We start from the raw sequence: 25,998 nt of genomic DNA on the forward strand, positions 1-25,998 counted from the left end.
TCACTGATCTGACACACTTTAATAAGCATTACACCGTCTTTAAGGCTCACTGCTATCCAATTAAACCATCCGCCCATTTCCAGCAGACTCCTGAAAAGTAATCAGTGTATTTTGAGAGAGGGAGCTGTGCGGATGACCAAAAGCCTCTTTGAACAAGGGATGCAAAGACGGAAGACAGGACTGTCACAGAAGCATAGGAAACAAGAGGGTGCACGCACACTGTAGCTCTGCTATTGTTGCTAAACATGAGGAACAGCAGAGAAGAATGCACAAGCCACGGTGCAGGGCAACAGTGTGTGGGTGGACAAGAATGACAGCAACTGAAAGAAAGACTATGCATGCACGCACACTCGCATTCCTACAAATGTACAGTATGAGTAGACTTCTTTATAAAAACAGTAAGTGAGATGGAGACAGTGGGACACACAGTGGGAGACTGGAACAAAGATAAATAGCAGGAGACAGTAGGAGACAGAGGAAGGACAGAGGCAAAAATAATGAGATGAGAAAGAGGATGACCTTAATCAGCCACTCGTCAGAATGTACATGCGCAGACACACACATTTACACACACACACAGAAATACCTGCAAACCTGGCGGGTACGTGTTTGCACAGCAGTACTCTCTGTTTCATTACAGGCCCATTTCCCCCAACTAATACCCAGACAGGAGCTGGCGATAAGGAATGTACGCACTCTCCTCGGTACACAACATCTCATTTGAGCAGAGGAAATTGGAAAGAAGAGGAGAAAGGCGAGAGGTGAGAAGGACAGCAGATGAGGGGTAAAAGGACTGGACGAAGGAGAGGAGGACGGCAACGGCGAATGAATGTTTGCCAGAGCAGAGATAAGCCCAGTCCAACCTCACACAGAGGCAAAGGTGTGAGTCTGAGATTGGGGGATGAGTGGGGAGAGCAGGAATCCGGACCAGTGTGTGTGAGGAGAGGGAGAGCAGTTGGAGTTGGAGACACAGGTAAAAGGACATGCTGAGGGATGCAAAAGAGCAGAGGAAGTTATTTTCCTCTACAGCAGCAGGATGAAAATGTGTTGTGTTGAGGTCCATAGCAAAGAGAAAGTTAGAAGGATTCCAAGAGAGAAAGTAACTGCATGAAGAAAGAGACTGAGAAGACAGGGTGGGTGCATCCCAGTTCCTTCACTTGCATCTTTTCCTTAAGTATTACCATGAACAAACACAGACAGGAAAAGATGAGAGAGGAAACATGATTTTAGAGAAATTAAGAGTGATTTCTGGTGACGGCAGCACAGAAAGATGAGTTTTTCTGGACTTTAGAGCTCTGTGGTTTCTTCCTATCCAAATGCTAAATAGGATGCATCACAACAAAACTCTCACTCAAACAAAAGGTAATGATAAAAGCTTGTATGTGACTGTGAAAATGACATTTCAAATGTAGTTGAAAGACATCAGATTTCTCCTGATTTTGTTTTGTAGTTTACAGTTACGCTCTGAAGCACAAATGAACACATCTAAAACCATGCCTGAAGGCACTGAATTGCTGAATTTTGTGTGATTGCAGTAGAAGGACAGCTTGGATGCAGGCATTTATTATTTTGTTGGTACAGTGCAGAGCTATTCAAATGTCAGGCATGGACTAGATTGACTTTAGTGTACTTAAATTGTGCACAAGGAAGTATAGGATCAGGGCTTTGTATTAAAAAATGCAAAATTAAAGTTGTTCCTTATATATACTATATATAAACTGAAGAGATGTCATGATGCTGACATTTAATCACCAAAAGATAAAAAATGTGTGTCTATTCTTTGCCATTTTTTCTCTTGTATCTTCACTTAAACTTCTCAAGGGTTTACCCTTTGTTCCTCAGGAGCAGAGATAAGCGCAGTGGAACAGGCTTTAGAATGGTGCACATGGCTTCTGGGTTGCCAAAAGGGCAACCAATGATCACCTAGAGGATAGTAATGGAAAGGGATGTAACACCAACTAGAAAAAAAATGAGTGAAAGGCTGAACTGAGGTTCAGAGGAGGAATGAGGCATTGGGAGTGAGAACAACAGAGCACATGATGGTCATTGCAAAGGACAACAGGCCAGCAGTGCTCACACTTCTGCCTGTATAGAGGGTCACAAGAAAACACTGGAGAGGGGCATCACAGTATAACTTATAAAATTAAATGACAGGGGGCTGCGTCAGGGAACATGAGTAACACCAAAATCCTGCCAGGAGCAGAGTAATGTGTGTTTCTGATCATAGTAACAGGGAGTGAGGGGGCAACATCTAACTCACTAAAGCATATCCAGCCATAAGGAACTCTGCCCAATTTGTATTCATCCGTGCAAACAGGGGCAAACAACTGAGGAGGATAACAAACACACATGCATACACTGCAGGGTCCTCGCTCTGGGCATGCAAACACGTACCAATGATACAGTAGAAATGAGAAAAAACAAGCAAACACAAGCGCACACACACCAGACAAAAATCCCGTTCAAATTGAAAATCAAATTGACACAATATGGTTGCCAATTCAGTCTGTTATTGTTATTGCAATTCCAAAAGTTGTTTCCTCTCCCATCATGTTCACTCCATATAACTGTACAAATGAAATGTGAAACACATTTTGTTAGAAAATCTGCGGATGAATGAATTCCATCCTTAGCAGCCCCCAACCATCTGTTCCCGCTCCGCAAGGCATCCATCACTGGGCCTAATGGTGGACCGATACTGTCAAACACTTACTACTTGGGATGAATGGAGCACCCATTCACCAACCCTGACCATGCAAGCGCTTGACACCGGAAACCAGGTCAACCTCTCAGAAGATGAAGAGGACTGCTGATCACGCACGCAAGCTGACAGAGATGCATGCAAACGGGCTGACAGGATTCATATATAACCCACAGGAAGTCAAAGACAAATAAAAGGCACTAAGGTAACTCTTAAATCTGAAATCAGGTGCACAAGAAAAGTGATTTCTCTGGATAATTTTTTGTTCATGCACCACTGACCCTCTGGCAAGGCTATCACCCCCTCTTTATCATTTCCTTCACTATAAAACTGCGAAAGAAGGAAAAAAAAGATAACATCTTACTAAAATGTCTTTAGACAATCAGGGAGAGGGGATGCACTATTATTATCTGAGAGCCCTATTGCAAGATTGCAGCCTGAGACAGCCAATTACAGTGAAGTCTTGATTGCTATGATTTGTTGATTCCCCTCTGTATTTTTTCAGCCAGCTGGAAGACAACAACTGGCCAGATGCGTCTTCTCGGCCAATTGAAACAGCTGATTACAGGAGGCAAAGAAAAAAGGCGGCTCATTTGTCCATCTCTTAGTGGTCTCCACTGTGACATCAGCGCGGCTCAGGGTCAAAGTTGCATTTATGAACAATTATGAACAACAAAGGAAAGACAGACAAATTGAGAATTAACCAGATACCTTAAGACATACAGAAATGTATGTAAATCTGCTAAAAACAGTGAAAACACATACTGATTGATGCTTGCTTTCATGGAAGCAAAGATGCAGATAGCATGTACACAGTTGGCTGGCAGGCAGGCAGACAATCTTGGAAAACGATGTTTCTATTCATAAACACACACAAAAGGAGCTTTGGAGAGAGCCCAGAGAGGTTAGTTCTAAACCCGCTCCAACTCTCAAGATGCCACTCAGACCTATTGTTCAGTCATGAAAAGCACGGGCAATCTCCATAAACTGATGTGGAAGTGTACAAGGGTCAGCTTTGTATATTTGCGTCTGTGTGAGTGTACATGTGTACGCAAGAATGCTGCTGTTGTGTGCAGTCATGCTTAAGTTGTATTCCATTATTTTCACAGTGTTACACATGCTGATATTTTGTTAAGTTTTACAACCCAAGAGGAAATGTGAATTACATCCTGTTAATGTGTGGCCAGGCTTTAACTGGTGCTGGATGATGCTCCATGGTGCAATTAGTCATCAGAAAACTAAGAAATGAAACCTAGCAAATATAAAACTGCAATAATACCTATGCACACACAACTACAGGGCCCATGCATTGCATTCACAAAATGTATCCACGTCCATAGTTTTTCTGATGAAGACGTGCTCTCTGTACATCTACTAATGCTGCAACTTCAAAACTTCAAAACTGTAGTCTAAAAAAACTGTAGAAGAAGAAAACAGTGAGCATTTCCCTCTCTTTTGCCACTCCAGTGTGCACTGTGACCTGACTTGTGTGAACAGAATACTTCAAGATTATCCACAATAGGTCAGACATAGCCTCAGAGAACAGGTTTATAAAAGGTTTATAAAAGGTGAATAAGAATAGGTGGCTCTGGGACATTTCTCTCTCCTCTCAGTAAAGTATAAAGAACTGCTCTCAGCCCTCATGACAATAAGTTTTGAAGCAGCATATGTGATAAAGCTTGAAAGAAAAGAGGAAAACAGAGACAGATCCAAGCCCCTGAGGCCTCAAGTCTAGACTTAAGACCCTGCACTCCTGTAATCATATTATCAGTGTTTCATTGTGTGTGTGTGTTTTGGTCCCAGCAGTTTAGAGGAGTCTTGCTTGGAGTCCAGGGTGTCTCCAATTCCCACATTAGAGCTGGATCGCTGCTTTTCTTTCAAGATTACAGACAGCCACTAAGTCCGTAGCCTCTCCTGACTCTCTGCCTCCCTGCCACCCAGTGTCAGGGTTAAGTAATTGTCTTGGCACCAACTGCTCACCTACACTGAACTGTGGGGCAACAGTAAATGGGCAGCAGTTCAACATGCTGTAATGTCACCACCATTCTTATCACCTCAGCATTTTTTAAGTAAATGCACTTTGGTGCAATTGGTGGGTATGCTTCAAAAATATATATCTGGGAGATCTACGTCTTAAAGATCACACATTCTTTTGCATCAGACAAATTGGCTGAGTGTGTCTCTGGTGGGCAGAATTTCATTAAACACTTGGCTCCCATCTGAATTGCTGTTCGTCTGAGTTAAAAGCCATCGATTTCCACACCACCTCCGCAGAAAACCAAGAAAGAAAAAAAGTGCCACATGCAGAAACAAGTCTCCATTGATTCCCTGATGGCATGAAAGAAAACTTGGCACGTAGAGTGTGACACAAGGACAGTTAGCTCCTTCCTCTCATGATGGGGGTTACTAATCAACTTGACAAGCCAGCAGAGCAGCAGCAGAATCGCACGATGCACTCCTCTCAACATTTGCGAACAAAATACTGTTGCTGCTCCAGTGCTAGGATTTATATTTGACAAACTCTACCTCAGCCTTTATCTAATCACAACATCAGAAAATTAGGCTTTAATTGTTGAGACTGTTTAAGCAGCACATCGCCAAAGGAATGCAAAAAAATTTTGTGGATATATTACAGTAACATCCTTTTTAAGATAGGTAGCTTACTTGCATGCTATCTTATTATAGCCTATGTGACCTCAGGTTAGCGAAGTCTAACTACTAAAGGTACCATCACTTTAATGTCTGGTACCAACCATGCTGCTCATCTCATTAAACAACAATACATGTTTTGAAAGGGCCTGAAAGAAGCAGATAACAAAATACAACCAGCTCAGAAGGCAAACAATAACACTGGCAAAACATATCCTTTTGGGGAAAAATTGCAACAAGGCTAAGTTCAGAGATAAACGAAGGATATTAAGATTATATGTATAGTATTTCACTAAGTGTTTGATATATCTATCATCTATCAGTATCATCTATCAGTATAAGTATTTCCCCAGTATTTCAAACTTCATGCCTCTCAATAACATCAACCTGAACCTGAATAACCGGTTGACATTAATATGGGTTGTAAACAGTGGCAAAGGCTTACAGTTGTCCTATATTTAGGCACATTTATTAAATAGGCCTCTTGTACTCTAGGGTGACCAACAGCTGTTGGACTGCAATGCAGGGTTGTCCTAAAGATTGACATCACCCTAAACAAGAAACCTGAAGCCATATGTGTTGGTCCTGATGATACACGAGGACAGAGGATGGAAAATTACTTCATCCGGTTACCCAAAGAAAAGGTTTTTAAAGTGTTCCTTAACAGTTCTCAAGAATACCTACTCAGAAAAGTGTATCAAACCACCTGCTGCATCAAGTTTTTTTCACTGAGCATAGAAAGTACAGAACAAAGAAAAAAAGACAATGGGTGTTTTACCTTTTCAAAAAACAAATGACAGACCACAGCTTTTGTAACTGCTGAATCATTAACCTAAATCAGACTCTGCATTAAACACAAGCTGGTCAATCACCTCCCCCACTGTGTGCCAGTCAATGAGCCAGCCTGTTAATAAATACATACTGGGACAGTATTCATGGCAGATGTATTGACTGCTCAGTCATTGCCAGCAACGCAGCTTAAAACAGGATTTTAAAACAGGACTTTATTACGAATCATCCAACTTTTATCAAATCACAGTTGGGTTAAAAAACATAATGGCTCCAACATGAAATAAAAGCATGGCTTCAGCTATTAAAGTTCCGTCACTGTCTAACCATGCTACCCTTGGTCCATGGTTACATCATCAGTGTTTCCTTCCTCTGGCCATGCTGTTTCTCTGTGCCACCCAATGTGCGTGGGGGGAGGGGTGAAAGCAAGGGGCCACAGAGGGTAAACCCAGCGGGGAAATCAGAGCTTTCTCTCTTTGTGTGATTCAATATCACGCTTGTGTACCCATGAATGGATGCCAAGACATTTGAGTTCAGAGCCAAGAAACAGGCCGCGGCTACGTACGGCTGCAGTGAGGGTCAGGCAGGCTGGGAGAGCCGAGGCGCCTACAAACACATATGCTCACAAACAAACACAAGGAAGAGAAATAAAAAGGGGTATTACAAGTCATTCACAAATAAATACACCATAGGGCAGAGAATTAGTAGGAATCAGGCTGACTTTTACAAAGAATTAACCATCTGTGTGAATGTAAATAGAACCCTCATGACATTCAATGCAGCAGGTGTATGCGGAATTAAGAGGACGGTGCTGTTGACGGTGGCTTTTATATTCAGAAAAGTGGGGACCTTGAACGAGTCACATCAGAATTTTACAAGGATCAGATAAGGAATCTAAAAATTGCCTAAATGTCACCTGAGGAAAAAAAAAGCTGCAGTTTATTCTACATTCAGAGCATCTGGCTATACAAAACCTCTAACCCTTCTGCTCACGCTCACTGACAGTCCACACGTCAGTGCACATATCCCTCTGTGCTTCTGCTGCTCTCGGCTTGGCAAGCGGGTAGGAAAGGGGAATAGTGAATTATGAAATTGGATTATGAGTCCGGGAATTCATTGAGCCCCATATTGTCCGCGAGATGCTCCAGAGAGTATTGGGAGGGGAGAAAATATTATTTTGGAAAAATGAAATAGAACAGCTAGTGCTCTAAAAGTCTGGTAATAAATGGAAGCTGGATGGGGTGGTAAAAGAAAAAAAAAAAAAAAGAAAGAAGCAAAGACTAGGTCTTAGCAACAGTAGCGTAGCAGAGTTTATGAAAACCAGAAAAAGCAAGTAAAGAGTAGCTTTTTATATAAAAAGAAGTGTGTGGGGTGTGTCGCTCATACAGTTCTGCTCCTCTTTGCCCAGCTGTTCACATGAAATCTGCTTGTGAATGTCGCTCACTTCATATTGATTATCTTATTACAGTGGCATCTGTCAGCAAGTCTGGTCTATAAGTACTATAAGAAAAATTAAAAGACTACAGATCTGAGTGATGCGTGATGGCTACTGGCAACAAAGTTTATGTTTCAAGTTTATGTTTCAAGCATGAAATGTTTAAAATAGTGGTTTAAAGAAAGATAACCAGTGTACCAGAGAAAGTGTGATGTCCCCCTAAAGCAAACCTGTGCAACAAAGACCCACAGAGGAGCTGCTGGAAAGCTTACCACCAATTTCCCCAGATCTTAATCTGTTAAGCCTGTGTGAGATGTCACATTCGTAGGCCTGAAGCATCTATGGCTAGCATCTTTGTGACTGCCACCACAGGTCACCTTCAGAGGGCTTGTGGAGTGGACATACAGTGTCATATGTGAACCACACATTCTCATCTTCGGTGATGCTGTTTGCATCTTTGAGGATGGCATGGTCATTAAATAGAATGACTTTAACCCTGGAAACAATGTATATACTTACATGCATACACATTAGTCTAATCACATGGTTTCTAAAGTGGGATACAATATAAACATGTCCTGATGTATTAACTCCCAGATGGCCTTAAGAGAAATCTGGCATTAGTAACTGCTTGACTGAATGTGTGCCTTTATACAGCATCCGCAAAGCACTGTAGGCTGCATGTGTTTGTGTGGCCCTGAAGCCCTCTGACACCCCAATCAGCCTAACTCTCAATTAGCAAATCAGAGACATTTAAGGAGAAACACTGCAGGGAATGCTGGAAGAGATGAAACAGCAGAGGAAGCGCATTTTAAAAGGAAAGTGCCAGAGGGAGTGGGAGAAAGAGAGAGGAGGGTGTGTGCGCAGTAGCTGAGGGGGGGATTTTTTTATTAATGTGAGACTTCCATACAGCATCCATGCTTGTCACACTATCTTGTTCTTCCAGTTAATGTGTCAACCCATTTGAGTTTTTTTAGATAAACTGTCACAAATAACAGCCACTGAGGATTAATCTGTCACCTAGGAGCCAATTATGTAGTTTGAACCTGTACTTTACTTTTCCTTCTGCCACAAGTCAGTGGTCAAACTATGGAGCATGACAAGAAAACCACAGAGGACAAAATCCATCAGTGAAGTGGGGAGGATGTCACCAATGTCAACACAGACAGCTGTCTTTGTGGTCCACAGTGAAATGTGAGCAAAGTATTTCACTTTGTGATCTTTTCTCTTTCATCAAGTGGAAAACATACAGCTGGTGCGGTTTCCATCAGGATATTAAAGGTCTGACAGAGCTCCTTTCAGTTATAGGATATATATAATTGTTGGAAGTGTTGGCCGGTATGTTAACATTTTCCAGTTGGCTGGTGTCATTTCATCAATTCCATCAGCCTTACGTGAAAGGTCCACATGCAGTGGCTTATTGGATCAGACTATTTGAAAAGACTCAGATGAAGGACGCCTCTGCATGCAGCATATGTTGATTCGAAGTTGGGCATATAAATAATGAAGGTGTGTGGTACGTTATAATGTAGTTAATTAAGTTGATTTATGAATAGAAAAGGCTTTTCAGCACCAATCAATGGGACAGCGACCACTGAAAACAACTTAATTGTCATTAATTAGCTGTGCTGTTTCGTGAAAGAAATTACTGCACAGAGAACATGCATAATATAGTCTCTAAATGTCACTTTAAATTGTACCATACACAGTCATTATTTCCTTGAATGTTTAAGGAGGCAGAACATTATAATGATCAAATAAAAAAAGAAACAAATTGCAACAACCAACAAACCTGCAATGGACTTTAATTGCTGCCCTTAAAATCTACAATGATCTATGTCATTGAGGTTCATTCAGGCCTATACAAACAGTGACAGAGATGCTATGTTTGCCATATTCCACAAATATATTTGTGCGACAAAAAAAAATCCTGCATCATCCCTTTACTTTGCTATCAGCATGGGTCGTTCCTGCCTCCGTGAACACTGTCCTCAGACTCTCTGTGCTCCTGGATGCAGAGCTGTAGGTTCCATGCCAAGTCTGCAGGTCCTCTGCAGTCCACTGATGCCTGTACTTCCTTCTTGGTTGTAATCTCATGCTGCATATCCATTACTTTTAGTGCTCATCATCCAGACATGTGCTACATTACATAAATACTATATCACCATAGTAGTATCGTAAGATTGCCTTTGTGACTACTGAAAACCAAATCAAACTGACATGTTGTGATGGCATCAAACTAATGGAAAGGAGAGCAGTGATAGTCTCTCTTAAGCCCCTTAGGAAAGGGAGCACAGAAGGAACAGTGGAATATTTCCTGGATAGGGGATGGTTTGTCAGACAGCTCAGGTTTACATCCTGATTATTGCATCACATTCTCTAGAGGTGAAATAGTACATCCACCCTGAGTACTCACTGTCACTCCACAGCCTTTGTTGTCAGCTGAGGGACAACAAGCAGAGACTACACTATGCCTTTCCCAGAGCTGTTCAAGATTCAGGGAGACTGACAGGTTAAACAGGCTCTGGCTCTCATTGTTAATCAGTTGGGCAGGTCCAAGTCTAAATGGCTGTAAACACTCTGAATGGAGAAAGAGTCCTACTCCTGCTTGGGAGTTCTATCCCTAATGCTGACCTGCAGTACTTCCTCAGTTTTCACTTTCTGTCATACTCATTTTCCACTACATGCTGCTGGCACAGAACAGAAAACTTATGTTCCCGAGAGTAATTTTAGGAAATGACAGCGATGACAACCTGAGGAGACAAAATTTGAAGTAGGGTGAGGAAAAATTTAGCTCCACAGAATGACTTCCGGAGTGCCATGGACATCACAAACTGACATGCTTCCTTTAACGAGTTAGTTCACAAGTTGGACTAAAAGAAATGATTGCCTTCTTGCTCTGTATTCTTGCTTAGTTTTGTCTTATAGCTCCTGGGCTGCAAGACATCACAAGACATCTTCAAACAGAAAGCAACAGGGGGTATCGGCCTTTCAGTTTTCTTCTAGCTTCAGGATTAACAAGTATACAACACAGGCTTGTAAATTTCCTGCAGTACAGTTTAGAGGTGTCTGTTTTCACATACTTGGTCATATGTGATTTCTTGTGCAAAATGTAGTTGCCAGGCCATCATTTACAATACAACCGCATACATTCATACAAAACAGTTTAACTTAACAACAAATTTCCATTAAATCCTTTGAAAGCATTTATTTTTAGGGATGGTGCAATCCCTTGTTTAACATTAAGGATTATGGTTAGGATATTTAAATCTCAGTGGGTAGAGGTTGGATTCTGCTCTGACCTGAATCAAGCTTGCTGAGGGCTGCAAGCTTGTCTGAGCTAACAGGATGAGGTTATGAGGCCAGATTCCCAGAGATCCTCAGTGCAGTACAAACATATGTTTTTAGCTCGACTTTCTAAACTAATGTCCACTTAATTCATCTTCTGAGGATGCTAGAGCTATGTGCGCATAGATGTGAGTGCAGTGTGTGTGTGTGTGTGGTGTATTAGTGTCTTTCTCTATAGCTATAAAGTGTCAAAGTTAGCTGAGTCACATGTAACTGTGTGAGTCAACCTGCTGACAGGCAAATGTGGAAGGCTGAGACAGGCTTCAGGTAGTTTCACAGTCATTTATATAATGGCCTATACACACACACACACACACCTCATCACATGGCATTAAAACACTTGATTTCAGCACAGTCATGCAACCCATTTTCTTGCATGTTCATCAATAAAATGCATTGAAATGCAACAAAGTCTCAGTGTTCTGTGTCACCATTGGTTTTTAAAATATACACACAGTCCACATCAAGCCCCTTTTTAAACAAATCTCATTTTACAGCTGCAGTCTGCATTCTCCTTCCTCTTTGTCATGTTGCCTCCACATCTACCCCACCTATTTTCCTTGCAGCTGAAACTGAGAGGGCAAATGTGAATGCTTCCAGACTCAGGTTTCCTACAGCTTAAATAGGAGGCATGGAAGCAAATTCAGCCCACAAGTGTGTGTGTGTGTGTGTGTGTGTGTGTGTGTGTGTGTGTGTGTGTGTGTGTGTGTCTCCCCACACAGGTGCAGACTTCCACAAACCCGGAAGGAATAGATTCAAGGCAGCAAAACAGGAATCCTTTGTAGCATACGAATGAGTGGAAAGTCCATGAATAGAGCAGAGGGCATCTGTGTGTGTGTGTGCGTGTATACCAGCAAGGACAATATCCAAGCCAGAGGGACAGAAGCCTGCAGCAGGACACAGGTGCTACATTCTCCAGAAACATCACACACAGGCAGCCTTCTCTCTCTAGTACAGACAGTAAAGGGGTGAAGGGTGAGAGTGACAAACAGAGAGCTGTCTGTCTTGGCACATTGTAATGATGGAAGGACACCACCTGCAGAAAAACCAAACTCCAATTCCACAACAGCACAGTGGGAAAAAACACGCTGTGGTAAACAGAAAGAGAGACACAGACTTCACTGTTAAACTGACTAGATACAGATTCCAGGAACAAAAAGACTCGTAATGTCCCAGAGCTTGAGCTGTGACAGCGTGTACGAAATGGAGCCCCCAGACAAAAGCTGTGTCTCAATTCAGGAGCTCCATCTTTCAAAGGACAACACCAGGGTTGTTCAGTGAGACCGTATGGCCCACAGAGAACTTCCTAATTGCGTCAACAGCTGTCACAGCGAACCACTCCTGTCGCCAAGCAACCTTTACAGCTGCAACTGATACTTATGCTGAGTTCCAGAAAGCTCTGAAGTCGACATTTTCCAACCTCCAACTGCATCCAAAAAGTGCAGCGGGGCATCACTCAATCGTAGAATAAAAACCTCCACCTCAGCTTCAGAGATGCAGTCTGACATCACAAAGTGATGGCACCTACCACAGAGGCATACTCTGCTGAAAGTAAAGCATGCTACCAGACAAACCTCACCAATCCAAGAGTGCTACTTTGCACAACAGCACTAGCAGAAGCTGCAGTAAAATAACAGTTATCTACAATTCTATCTCACATTAGTAGTATGCAGCAATGCCTGACTTTTCAACATGCTGGTTTTCCATCTTGGGGCAGCACGGTGGTGGAGTGGTTAGCACTGGATCTGGCTGGGGTCCTTTCTCCCCATGCCTGTGAGAGTCTCCTCCCTCATACTAAAGATTTATATAAGGTTAATCAGATACTCTAAATTGGCCCTACTCTATGTTAGACTGACCGAGACGCCTTAGCTCTAGGCCCCAGTACAGGACAAAGCAGGTTCAGACAATGGATGGATGGATTCAACTTTTTTTAACTACATGGTTTTGTCAATCCCTCCTCCAACTTTCCACTTCTAGAACCAAAAAAGTGGCTAACATTTGGTAGCCCCTTTTAGCAAACAGTCTACAAAGCCCTCCACATTTTCTTTAGAAAATAAAAATACATAGAACAGGTCAGGAGGCCTTATTTAAAAGGAACCTTTATGACTGGACAGACATGACACACTATTGTGGCTCTTAGCAAGCAATAGATCTTTTGGTAACCCTTGATGACCAGAATGATCACAGTAATCAATACCATTTATGCAAAAGTCACATGTCCCTCATTTATATCACATTATTTGAAATAATGTTATAAAATAATTCTACTAGCCTGCAAACATCATCACAACCAGTCTTTACTTTAACCAGAAATCAATGTAATCCTACATTCTATGCTCATTTCATTCAATTATACTGCATCACACCACTCTCCCTTCTTTCAAAGTAAATTACATGACACAAAGAGATTCAACATCAACAGGAAGCCATTCAATTCAAGTGTATTTTATTTGAATTGCATCTTTAACAATAAAAATTGTCTAAACAAAGGAGTGAGACACTGTCAGGCAGTATCGTGCTATTCATCAACAAAATTACAACTAGCTGAAAAAAAGTCCTTCACTGCCACACTGAATGAGTGCATGGCAATCTGATCAAGGTAACCCGCAAAATCCACTTCAGCCTGTGACGACTCCATTTGTACACGGGCTTAACAGCAAGGACGCCGTGCTGATTGGAGGAGTTTTATTTTTTTCTGTATTCAGAGGACCAACAAGCCTAAAGGACACTCAAAGGGAAACAAATTACTCTTCCAAATATCCATATTCTATATGTGTATGTGAGTGTACGTGCATTTCATCTGACAACGGTGTCAGCTGAAAACAGATTAGAATGAAGAGGCAAAGCAATCAGCATCCTTTCAATACTCAACAAAAATGAGAGTGAGATAGAGATTGAGGACGAGGTTTGCTTCGCATTACGCTGCCTTTGGTCAGAGACGTCAAACCTGCTCCTTATTCTCCATCACACATATGAACTAAGTACATAGGTAGGAAAAACTGATGTAAACATAAAGTCATCTGTTCCCTTTCCTTACTTTCAGCCACAATCGCATAAAAAAAACCTTCATAAAGCTGCAAAATTGCAAAATTTTAAACCTGATAAGAATCTCTACTCCATGCTGGGAAATCAAGTTTCACTGCAGCTGCTATGGATACTGACTGTGTTGGCGCCGTTTGAACCCACAGCATGCAGTCAGCAGTACTTTTGACAAAGAAAGAACTCTGATAAAGTCTCTTTTTTCCCATTTCTGACTGTTCTGTTGATATAATTATGCACATTTACTTGGCAGACAATGTAACAGCTGATGTAGTTACTAATTAACTGGGCACTTTAAATCATGAAAAATATGTGAGTTACATAGTACTTTTTGTGATGGCTAATGTTGAATGCTGCAGTCAATATGTGGTCTGACAGCCAAGCTAAGTGTGCAGGTTATTTTTACATCCATAAAGGCCCATGTGTGTAATTTTGTCATCAGAAAAAAACTGAATGCTGAATAAAACTGATTTTATAAGAAGTTAAAATACAATTTGGCAATCACAACTCGATTACAACCCACCCTGATACAAAGACATGAACCTGCTGCATCCCCATATGGGTCAGTATGAGCAGTAGGGCTGAACGATTTTAAGAATAAATTGAATTGCGATTTTTCTGGCAAATATTGCGATTTCAATTTCATCCACGATTTTTTTCAAATCACGTTTTAGTGCACATGAGCATTTGCAAAGATCACAGAAACTTACATCATACCTAGGGGTGGGCGATATGGCAAAAATTTTATATCACGATTCTTTAATGATAAAATCACGATCATTATTTTGCATGTTTCTGTGTAAATGACTTCAGGTAGCCTACTCTGTCACTTCTCAAATCAGTAGATCATCAGTAGATCTAAAAGTAAACTCTGATAACGTGCACTCAGTATTAGTTTTCAATAAACATAAAAATTTAAATAATTACAGAACAAAATAAAGTTTTATTTTTAAATAGGATAAAAAGAAGACTAATGTAATTCTGTAAAGTATTATTCAACAGTCATTTAAACAGACTGAAGTGTGCCTCCTGAGGTTAAACAATAAATACAGTATTGAGAATTAAGGAAGTCTTAAAGTCCAATGTGACTTAGAACAAATGATCAAACTTAAATGGAAAACATATCTAAGGAAAAACGGAGCTGCTGCTGTCTCCTCTGTCCACCGTTTACTAGAGTCCTCATATGGAGCCTCTTCATCTTCCTCTTCGTACACACGCGGCCCTCCCACTGCACACACACACAGGTGTAGAAGAGCTGCTGACGGCACAACAGCAGCGAACCTGAATATAACGAGCTGCTAATGTTCAGAGAGGTGGGCGCATTCGCATACACGCGGCCCTTCCACTGCGACACACGTGGCACGCACACACACAGACAGGGTTAGAAGACGCGCTGCTGCTGCCGACAGAAACAGTACCGAACATAAAGGTGGAGTTCGTTTTAGGGACCAGTTCCTCCGTTTTCTTTTCGTTTTCAGCCATAGCATTTGACAAAACAAAACCTGATTCAGTTAGGAGCAGTGCAAAAAACCGTGGCTTTGACGATCTCAAAATCGCGTTGTCTGAGATCGCAATTTTCGGTCTAAAACGATAGATCGTTCAGCCCTAATGAGCAGCATGGCTACAAACAAAAACCGTCACTACAACCTTGCATGTAAGAGACAAGAACCCATCTTGTGTTGAACGTGCAAATATGCATGTGTACATTATAAAGAGATTGGTCTATCTACTGCTTAAACCCACATGCAGCACATTAGATATCTTGCTCTTACCATCAGCACTGGATTTAAACAAGGCCTTAGCTGTTCTCTCTCTTCCTCTGGAACATGATCACATGATGACAAAACTAATGTGTTTTCCCTATTGTCTCATTGACAGTTCTCTTGTCCTCCCCAGAGATGTAAAAACACCTTATTTCCCCCAGCAGCAGGTAGCAGCAGCAGCACCATATTTGACACGGAGATAATAGAGTTGAATCACTCAGAGGAAGGTGAATCTCTGTGTCAAATGCAGCCAGATGAAAAGCTAGCATTTAGCCCACAACTTAGGTGTTGTTGTAAATACAGAGAGTGGGAGAGAGGAGCCATTTTAAAGTAGTGACACAGGGAGCAAGAAGAAAATGCAGAGAGAAAGCAGGAGGTAAATGGAAGAGAAGAGGGTGGAGGAGGTGGAAGAAAGTGCGGCAACATTAGATGTACAATGCTCTCTCTGTCAGACGGGCTTTTAAGAATGTCTTCTGCATGCCATCATGTAAATGAAGCCAAGGAGCAACCACAGAGATCTGCAGACAGTAGCAAGCACATCCCTGTTTTACACACGTTTTCTCAACCCGTTGTCCTGCAATGTAATCATTTTCAGTTCATTTGCTTCTTAACAGCATGGTTTTATTTAAATGTTGCTACTTCTTTTTGTTGTTTATGCTGTTAGAAGAGTTTATAGAGAGATCTTGAGTCAGACTTTAGCTTTCAGCATCGGCTTGGTCTGACTTTTTGTCCAGGAGAAAGGAATTTATAGCACTGCCCTTGGCCGCAGTCATCGTCCTGGCAGATAGGGAAAACCACCTGATAAATTCTGTACAGGAGACAAGGCCAAGAGATTGAGTGCTGAGATTTAAGAGTGATAAGTGATTTTCTCATTGAGGGTCTGGTAGAAATGATACCGACTGGCCCAAACCCAGGCAGGTAATTTGTAGAGGTTCAACCTGCAGGTGAGGGAGGCAGGCAAATATTTATTTCATGACACCCAGACTTGCAGCTATATCACCAGATATTTTTATGACTCATCTTAACTTTCATCCATTGAAAGTTAAGATAAGTGATCTTGCATATTTAGCCTACCCCTTGTCCTAAAAAGACACCAAAAACAAGCTGTAGTTTAACAGGTTGGACAGTTTGTAAGACACAAAAACTGAAAAATGATCTTACTACATACAAGCCAATGAGTAGTTTCACATAAGGAAAACACCAATTTCCAGCTTGATCAGCTGATGCAGCTGAATCAACTGTTTTAGTGTGACTGAAACGGATAAAAAAAGAATTTGGGTATCTGAACACTGTATTTGGTGACAGTGAATGAAATTAGTGAAGAGATGTTAAAATTCACTGCACGCTGCCTGGACCATGCTCAAAGCAAGTATGCACAGTTATGCAAACACAAACAGAGCTCCAGAGCAAACTGGAAACTTTACTCTTGAATACCTTTCCTCATGACTGGCCACAACAGAAAAAAAAAGGGAACAGTGTTTGACAGGCCTCAGAGAGCGACGCCGCACTCCTCCACAAAGCAGCTCACATGGTAATCAAGCCGAAGAGCAGGCCTTTGAGATACAAAACAAAAGAATGACAAAGTGCAGCCCTTGTCCTTTTCTCTCTCTCTCTCTCTCTCTCTCTCTCTCGCTCTCTTCTTCTGCCTCCTCTGACACTCCAACACTTCATGCAGAAAAATGGGATAAATATGGTAACAGTCAGATGTCAAAGACAACTTGGATGATGAGGTATGATGGAACAATGGAACAAAAATACTGCAACATAAAAAGAAAAGAATCCAAGAAGGAAATACACACCATTCAGCTCAACTAAGCACAACACAAAAACACTGCAAGAGTTTCATATTTGGATGCTGTCAGCAGGGGAGCTCTGTCAGACCAACAGTGGAGCACTAGGGAGTCTTATCACCAACACCATCACATTCTTGGTGTTTTCTATATCTTTTAAGATATTTTGCCAGATACAAAGCACAGGATTTCATTTTATCTTAATGGCAGCCAGACATGTTAGTAAAAGTCCTTAAATGTCAAAGAGAAGAAAACCTCAAACTCTCCCCCTCACTTTACCCGGCAAGCTTTCACAGATGAATTCCTATCCCACCTCCAGGTCTGCTTCTGCAAAAGTCTAAATATTCATAAGTGTACAATGAACAGTGAGAATGCGATTTCAAAAGAAAGCAGGGGCGAAGGGGAATACGAGCGAAAACTACTGAGAAACATACACACAGGGACAAGCAAGATTCGGTCAATTTACTCTCTTATCTTACCAACTGTTTTCATTTTCACAACTTTTCAGCAGGGCTGTAAAAACTCCACACAGCTTGTCACAATGCAACCAACAACCTCCATCTCTGAGGTTTATCCATCCCTCTCCTATGATCCTTCCTCTGTCTTTGTCGCAAAGCCAGCACAGCCTCGGGGAGAGGTGACCTTTTCCATTAACCACCACTACAGAAAGCTCATTCTGAGCAGCAGGGAGTGCACAGACACACACTCTTTGATGATTGATTGAAATCCTGCAAGGTCTGGATCACTTACAGTAAGGCAACACCAGAGCTGATACAGCCCAGCACAGCATAGAAACCCCTATGAAAGGAAATCCTGCAGCAGAGGTGGGGAGTAAAGAGCGGATCCGAGCCCAGGCACGGGGGAAACTGACAAATCCCATCATGACAGGGATCATGATCGTCTACAGTCGATACTCCCACCTGACATCCGTCTCTCTGACTCTCACTCTTTTCTCTCTCTCTTTCTGTTTCTCACTTCTTAAAACCACCAACTCTTTCTCCACTTTCTGATTCACTCTCCCCTCTGTGTGTGTCTCCCAGCAGTGTCCTAGTAAATTGTCCAAATTGTGTGGGTTTTTATGAGTCTCCACAGAGGAAATAGGTCTTAATTAAATCTTAATGGCACTGTTTAACAATGTGATTGCTGCATTATTAGACACCCCTGCTGCATAAGCTAGCTACACCTCAACAGCTTTCTGCAGTTAATGTGTACCACAATCTCAGTACTGTACAAACAGATGACACTGACTGTGCAGGGTGCTTGCTGAAATGTTGAGGTTATAACAAGTCACAGCCACATCTTCTCCTCATGCATCCTGCTGCATGTCCCACCTGTTGTGTGAGAAGGGCGTCCTTCTTCTGCCCCGTCGCTCCTCCTCGAGTGCTCGCCCACTACCACCCTCTCTCCACCTCCTCCATTCATAGCAAGCGTGCCAGCGGGCAGACAGTGCCATCATTCAGCTGCTTCCTCTTCTGCTCGGCTAAACACTGGGCCTAAAGTGCAGACGGCAGCGAGAGCAGGGAGGTGTGCGCTCTCAATAACACACGTTTGCAAAAAAAACAAACTACATCACACATACACATTTGCACAAAATCTCTCTTGTTTCATTCGCACACATACACAGACGAATCTCCTGCGGCAAAGCTATGGCAGAGGGCCAGAGCCCTCATCTGCATGGGGGAGAGCTGGTACCTTGATGGTGGCTTGTTAGGCAGCCCAACACAAATTTCATTAACCCTGAGGTTAACACACTCTGGACTTGTGTTTTTCCAGTGTTTTTTACTGACCTTCCAACCCAGTCTCTCGCTATTTTGCAGTGCTATACCCACATCTGTTACTCTTACATGCAATGCTTAAGAGTCATGAAATGCACCGTGGGTATGTGAATGTAACACATGCTGGGTGTGAAATATTCCAAAGCTGTTTTAAATTCTCTCCAGCAGCACTGCTCTTCAACATTAGACAGAAAACACAAAATGCTAAATTACCAAAGGAAGGACAAGAGGAGAAGAATCCGCACAAATCTGACAATGCAGACAATGAAACACATACACATAAGAAGAGAGTGAGGTATTATTTCCTCACACTTAATCCTCCTGTTGTCTCCACCGCCACCAGGCATTTTCTACAGCATCCTGCGCTGAGAATGCAGCGCGGGTTGTAACAGGGACATCGTTCATCCTCACTGCAGAATTACCCAGAGAGAGAGATTTACTGGGTTGGTCAGATAAGCTGTGGGGCAGATTCATGGCTGAGCCTGTGACAGTCCCCAACAGGGATCCTAAGACACAAGATAGCAATAAACCACATGCCACATGTGCACAACTCATGACACAATGCTGATTCTAAATAAAATAAGATTTCACAGTTATTCATTTTTAATGTGGGTGATGCACGGATTATATGTTTTCAGTTTTATGATCACAAACATCCAGGTCTCTGCAGCAATAACTTCCATCTCCAAATGGAATTATGGGTTCCTCCACTACCAGGAATATATATGACTGTATGACTCCAGAGTCAAAACAGTTTCATAACGCAACCATTTTTAAATTTCTCTTGTTGAAAAGTGATTTTCAATTTTATTCTCATTAACAGAGTGATATAAAAACCCAGGACTCCTAAGTGGAAGCAATATTTTACTGCCCAGCTGGGTGGCCCCACTTTTTAAGCACCCAAATAATTTTGTTAAAGCAGACTAGGATGCTAAGCATGTATGAAAATTATATCCATTTGTTCAGTTCTTTCTTCTTCCATTAACTATTATCCTAGCTGTAGGAACACTGGGTATCTGCATTATTTACAAAATCTGAAAAGGTAATTGATGATATTCATTGCTGCATGAATAAATGATGACATAAAAAGATGCTGTGCACCCACACACACACTCTAAGGCGGTGTCTGTTACCGTTTTGCCAGAAGAGCGGGCCTGGCCGAGGTTAAGCTGACCAACCGTGAGAACCACAAGAGCTTAAATTAGGCAAAGTGACATCGAAGGGCATGGTTACTATGACAGCAAGCAAGCCTGAGGGTGTTACTGCCGAGATACAACAACAAGTCCAACTTTATACCAAACTGCTACTATATCCAAGTGTGACTGTGTGTGTGTGTGAATCTTGGTTTTGCCTTGCTCTCGTGAGACATTAGTACAATGACTGTGCATCCACAAGTTGTTTTATATTTAGATTCTCGGTGGATATTCAAAGTGTTCATGTTTCCTGAAAACCTACGACTGCCCTGTTCTCGATAAAATCAGCTCTAACACACACTCCTCTCCCATATGTTGTCTCCATGGGCAACCAAGCAGCCAATCTGTTGAGGCCCCTGAGACTTCCCCTCTCCCATTTCCTCCTTATCCCTTCTGAGTTGTGATGATAGGAACGGTGGGTGTTTATTATGTTTTTTTTTCCATATCATATTTGTGTATTTGTGTGGGGGATGGTTGAGTGTATGGACATGTGTATGTGTCCACGTGTGTAATCACTGCCAATCAATAGAGGCCTGTATGCAGCAGCCAGCCTCCTCCTCCTCCTCCTCCTCCTCCTTCTCAGTAGACCTGTTGATGCTGGAAAACAGGGAGCTGCTGTACAACTGGGTGGTCACATAAATGTGGCACTCATCTAATATGCAGCGCAGGACTGCCTGCCAAGACACTTCCTCATTGAAATTCTGATTAAATAAGGCCAGACTGGCCAGAAAGCAATCAGAAAACTATTTAATTACACATTTTTGGCTTCCTATCATCAAAGGTGCTCCCTCTGCTTATAATAAAATATAAGTAAATGCCATAAGTAACAGTGACACATTAACATAAATTCTGTTATTCTGCTTATTATTACTCCGACTCCCAATTCATAAACAAGAGAGAAATGCATGGCATGTCAATGATACAGACGCTCATGTATGTGAGGAAAAGCCTTACAGATTTATTTCTTTGCAACCATAAACTGTGACAGGAGGGAAGTAACTTAAACTCTTTGAGTCCAAATCTATGTTTTTTTTTGCCCAAACATTGAAGTTTTGACTTGACTGTTCTACTGTTCCTCTGTTCCTCTGTCTGGGATTAGAGGCTGCTCTTCAAGCTCTGACTCTACTTGCTATAAAATCATAAAAAGGTGAGTGGACTGTCCATCACCAGTCTATCACACAGTTCCATCCTGTACTGAATAATTTAATGGCAGAAAATGATGGGCTCATTTTAACATGGCTGTGTCTGGCTTCCCAGCTCTGAATAATGATAATTCAGAGCCAAAATGGCCTGATGACACTTATGTGTGATTGATTTCTCTGCCTGCAAACCGCAGAGTGAACAATGAGTTGCGAGTAATGACGTATCCATCAGCCTATTCAGTGTAGAGTGTAAACCCAGGTTACTCATGCAATTCATCAATTAGAATCAGATTTTTCCATTTCAATTCAAATTTAATGTATGCATGTATGCAACCTCATGTGGTCACATGAAGATATGCAAAGTATATCTTCCAGCAGAGGTGGTACTGAGGTTAGATAATTACTTTGCCTAACAGCACAGAAAAGACGATTGCACATAGGGTCAGAAAAGAATAAAGTACTGAAAACTTGTGGCTAATTCCAGGTCAGAATCACATGTAACATGGACCTGAAGCACCTGGCAGAACTCATCACATTCAAGCAAACAGTGAACAACTTGTTGCAAGAGTCTTTTGAAATAATTTTTGTAAATGTATTCAGGTAGTTGGGCACCTAACCAAACAGCGACTGAAATGACACTACATGAGCAAAGGTCCGACCCAGGATACAACCTGTTTGGATAGTACCTCTACCACTTCTGTTTGCCTTTTGTCTTTTTCCTACTGCAGTCAAACACAAGTTTCTTTTGGCAATCAACCCATAATGTGTGAGCATGTGTTGCTTTTTGTGTCTCCATTAGGATGCACACTTCTCACATCATTATCCACAATTAGACAGACACAGCCTCAGTTGGCCACTTTATGCCAAAATAAGTCTCATACGTCTGCTGCCAGTATGACATTATCTGGTGGATGAAGAACCACCAGCAATCTGTCTGATGTCAAGGAGAGGATGTGACCGAGATAAATCTAATTTCCTCCAAAATAGAGACAAGCAGAATTGGAAATTTGACAACAAAGTCATTTCATATTCAAATAAGAGAGGAAACGGGCCAGAAATAATATTGCATTATTTCTACCTGCTCTGCCTCAGTGCTACTACAAATCAATAAAAAGATTTTTTATGTAGAGAAGAAAAACACTGCCAGCCTGATATGAATATTTACACACTTCATGGAACCCCATTTTCAGTAATGGCTACATCTCACTTAGAAACCCTTAGTGCGAGAGGGGACATGTTATTCATAAGAGGTTAAGTGAGTTGACCTGCTCAGATGCCTGCTAAATGGAAGACAGTCAATTAGGCACACAGACCAGCACAGCATAACAGCTTCCTTCCTCACAAGCCAGCTGCAGCAGACGAGCCACAAAAAGCCAGGTTATAAGGGGAATTACACAAAAAGAAGAACGAGGTAAAAATCAAAAAACATCCGAGTGGAGTGGGGCCTGGGATTTCTGAGCAAAGGGGACTGTTTGTCACGCTTTTGTGCAACAGTCGTGCTGAAATCATGACAGCAAATGACTGAGAGTGGCCATTCATTTAAATGTATCCAAGTCGATACAACAGTCTGAGTAAACACATTAATATTATACAATGCAAAACAACATCCATGCAATAAATTCAGCGTAAATGGGGCTTGCAATTTACATCCTATTGGACTTTTTAGTCAGTTGCAGTCGCCAAATGAACCAAGCCAGAGTGGCAGCGTTCATCCTTCCATATGATTCTGAACTCCCAACTACTACATCTAGTGTGTTGCTGGGAAAACCCCATGGCTGAGACCACAGACAATGTAATGATCTCTGACTATGTGTCAGTCAACCATGAGTGCATGAGTGGACAGGGCGCACGCTCTTCAAGGACATCATAATCAGTGGGTATCACCTTACAGAGACAGCTGCAGGACTACATCCAATGTTAAATCTGTAGTTGGTGCTGTTGTATTAGATCAAGCAACTTTATATTACCGTTTTTTTATGCTTTGTCAGAAGCAGCAGCAGCCATGTGTCCCAGCAGCAGGTGGAAATCTGCCCTCTGTCATAATGTCTTTCCAAGACATGCCTGCCCTCTGAAGCCACCTTCACAAACAGCCCTTTGATTATTAATGCTGAAGGTGGTGGCCTGGCTTTCGACCTGGACTGAGACAGCAGTGCTACTCAGCCTAGAGAGGAAAACTATAGTTAATTTATGAGACATGCTGCCTCCCTGTGTTATTTTATTTCTTCTTGTGGTATATCTGTGGTAGCCTATATCCTTTCTACCCATCACACCACTCAAGCGAGGACACTATGTCAAAGTCAGTGTGGTATTCTGTTTCGTGGAAACATCTGTCATAAATCCATGTCAGTGAGGATTACTCAAATGTTTAAAGTCTTTATGGGTCTGTAGTGTGACCTCATCATAACTTATGGTATCTGACAACCATGTTGTTTTTTTCTTGTGGGGCTTATATTTGCTTTCATGCCTCCTGTGGTAACTTTATGGTGGGTTTATGATTCTTTATTGCATGATAATCTCCAGGGACGCCAATTCAATAGCTCTATATTCCTCCAGCAGTGTTTATGGCATTTACAAAGAGTGCTGTGAAATGTCATTGTAAATGTCTGAAAAGATTCAGAGTCCATTTAAGTGCAATAGATGGAATGAATAGACCAGCGTCTCTACCTTTTCCGTAGTTGAAGTGCAGTTTGATGGTCTTGCCCTGGTTGATGTGCAGGTAGGTGAACCACACGGCGGAGGTGAGCAGTACCAGCAGCAGCAGGAGCTTGAACTGCTTCCGGATCTTCTTCACGGGGAAGCGCAGCATCCTTGCTGAAACATCCTCCGGTTGCCGCCCGGTAGATAGTCAAAAGCTGTCTGTGCGTTGCGTTTCTGTGCTGCTGGCGGACAAACCTCTCCCAGTCACAGCGACGGCATCCCAGGCAGCCTGCGCGTAAACGGGGAGTGTTAACTACAGCCAGAAAGCGCGTCTCGTTCCCCCTGATCCACGGGGTGACAGCAGCGCCAAACTCGTTGTGTCCTCAGATCTGCGTCCAAACACTTCTATGGCAGTCATTGCTTTTCAATGCTTCCCTTTAAAAAAAAAGCTTCACTGCTGGAGTTCATACTCGCCTGGGGAAAGGCTGCAGATCAAAAGCCGCTAAGTTCTCTTAAGAGTGTGACCGACTGAACAAAATAGCAGTCCAGCGATAATCTACACAAATCCCCTGAAGCTCGAGCCCTTGCTGACACCGCCACGCTGATTATTTTATCGGCTACTCAAGGATCATCCCCGGCCATGGGTTTAACGCAAAGTATCAAAGAGCAAGTGGAGAAACCTAGCCTCCATGTGGAGAGGTGATCGGACGCAGCATTTCTACAGATGGATGATTTAATCCTGTCCTAATCTGAAAGTAAAGGGGGGGCCGCCAGTGAAACGTGACGCCGGAGACGGAACTGTAGAGGTAACCCTAGCAGGGAGAGGTTAGGGTGGCTGCACGCCAAATGTCACAGCCCTCTGCGCTCCATCTATTGTTAAACACAGCTGAAACGGAGACTCTGGCTTCAAATCGAGGGCAGTGGATTCAGATGGAGCGCGTATTTATTTAAGTCCCCGGAGAGGAGGGGCGATCAGCTGTCATCCTCATACCCGGGTGGGATCGAAGCCCCGCGACGAGTAAATACTAAACGGTGAAGATTAAATACTGTGAATGCTCCATGGTGGCGTTACCAGGTAGACTGTCCAAGGGACAGATGTCCATGTGCTCCGGTTGCTCCGTTGTCTTCACGGCAGGTGTATTTTAACCATTTCTCCCAAAGTACCTGCGCTGCTCGAGTCCACCACGCGTGCGAGAAATATCACAAGCAAACACCCTCATCCAGATTAAACTAATAAACACTGATATGTGGCGCTAGCAGCCATGCACTGTCTTCTGTTGTTATTCTCTCATGAGCTTTTTTCCCCACATTAAAACGCCGCAACAGCATCGTCAAACCTGCAAGTCAACGAGCGCAAAGAGAGAAAAAACAGCAGCTGAGCTCCAGGAGAGGCGCCGCGGAGAAAGCAGCAAGAAGCTGTGATATAACCGGGAGAGAACATGGTTTTGTTTTGCTACAATGAAACACGTAAGGGTATCTCCCTTCTCTCTACAGCTCAGTACGCCCATCAATTGAGCATCTTAACGGTGCAGAGCAACCTAACCTGGGTGGACGAGGAGTGGCAAGCGTGGGATCCAATTACAAGCCTGCAAAGGGGTCAGGGGAGGCGGGATAATTACGTCTGCCCTCACCGTTGCTTGGCACTAGTGTGATCCATCATCCAATAGCTGAACGCACACTGAAACTTGTTCAGCTTTTCTATTCTACCATTTTCCCCAGAATCCAAGACCCCATGTT

At 42.5% G+C, this 25,998-nt stretch overlaps 1 protein-coding gene across 1 annotated transcript in view; it reads right to left on the bottom strand.

Moving 5' to 3' along the window:
• The window catches only part of b4galnt4a (beta-1,4-N-acetyl-galactosaminyl transferase 4a), a 116,644-nt gene extending 91,692 nt beyond the window's left edge, over positions 1 to 24,952 (bottom strand). The window contains exon 1 of the mRNA XM_028408597.1: positions 24,289 to 24,952. Within this exon, the coding sequence (XP_028264398.1) occupies positions 24,289 to 24,430 (142 nt within the window). The 5' untranslated portion in view covers positions 24,431 to 24,952. The remainder of the gene's footprint in view (positions 1 to 24,288) is intronic.
• Between the last annotated feature and the right edge of the window lie 1,046 nt (positions 24,953 to 25,998).

The sequence above is a fragment of the Parambassis ranga genome, chromosome 6, assembly GCF_900634625.1.
Source record: "Parambassis ranga chromosome 6, fParRan2.1, whole genome shotgun sequence".
NCBI classification, from domain to species: Eukaryota; Metazoa; Chordata; class Actinopteri; family Ambassidae; genus Parambassis; species Parambassis ranga.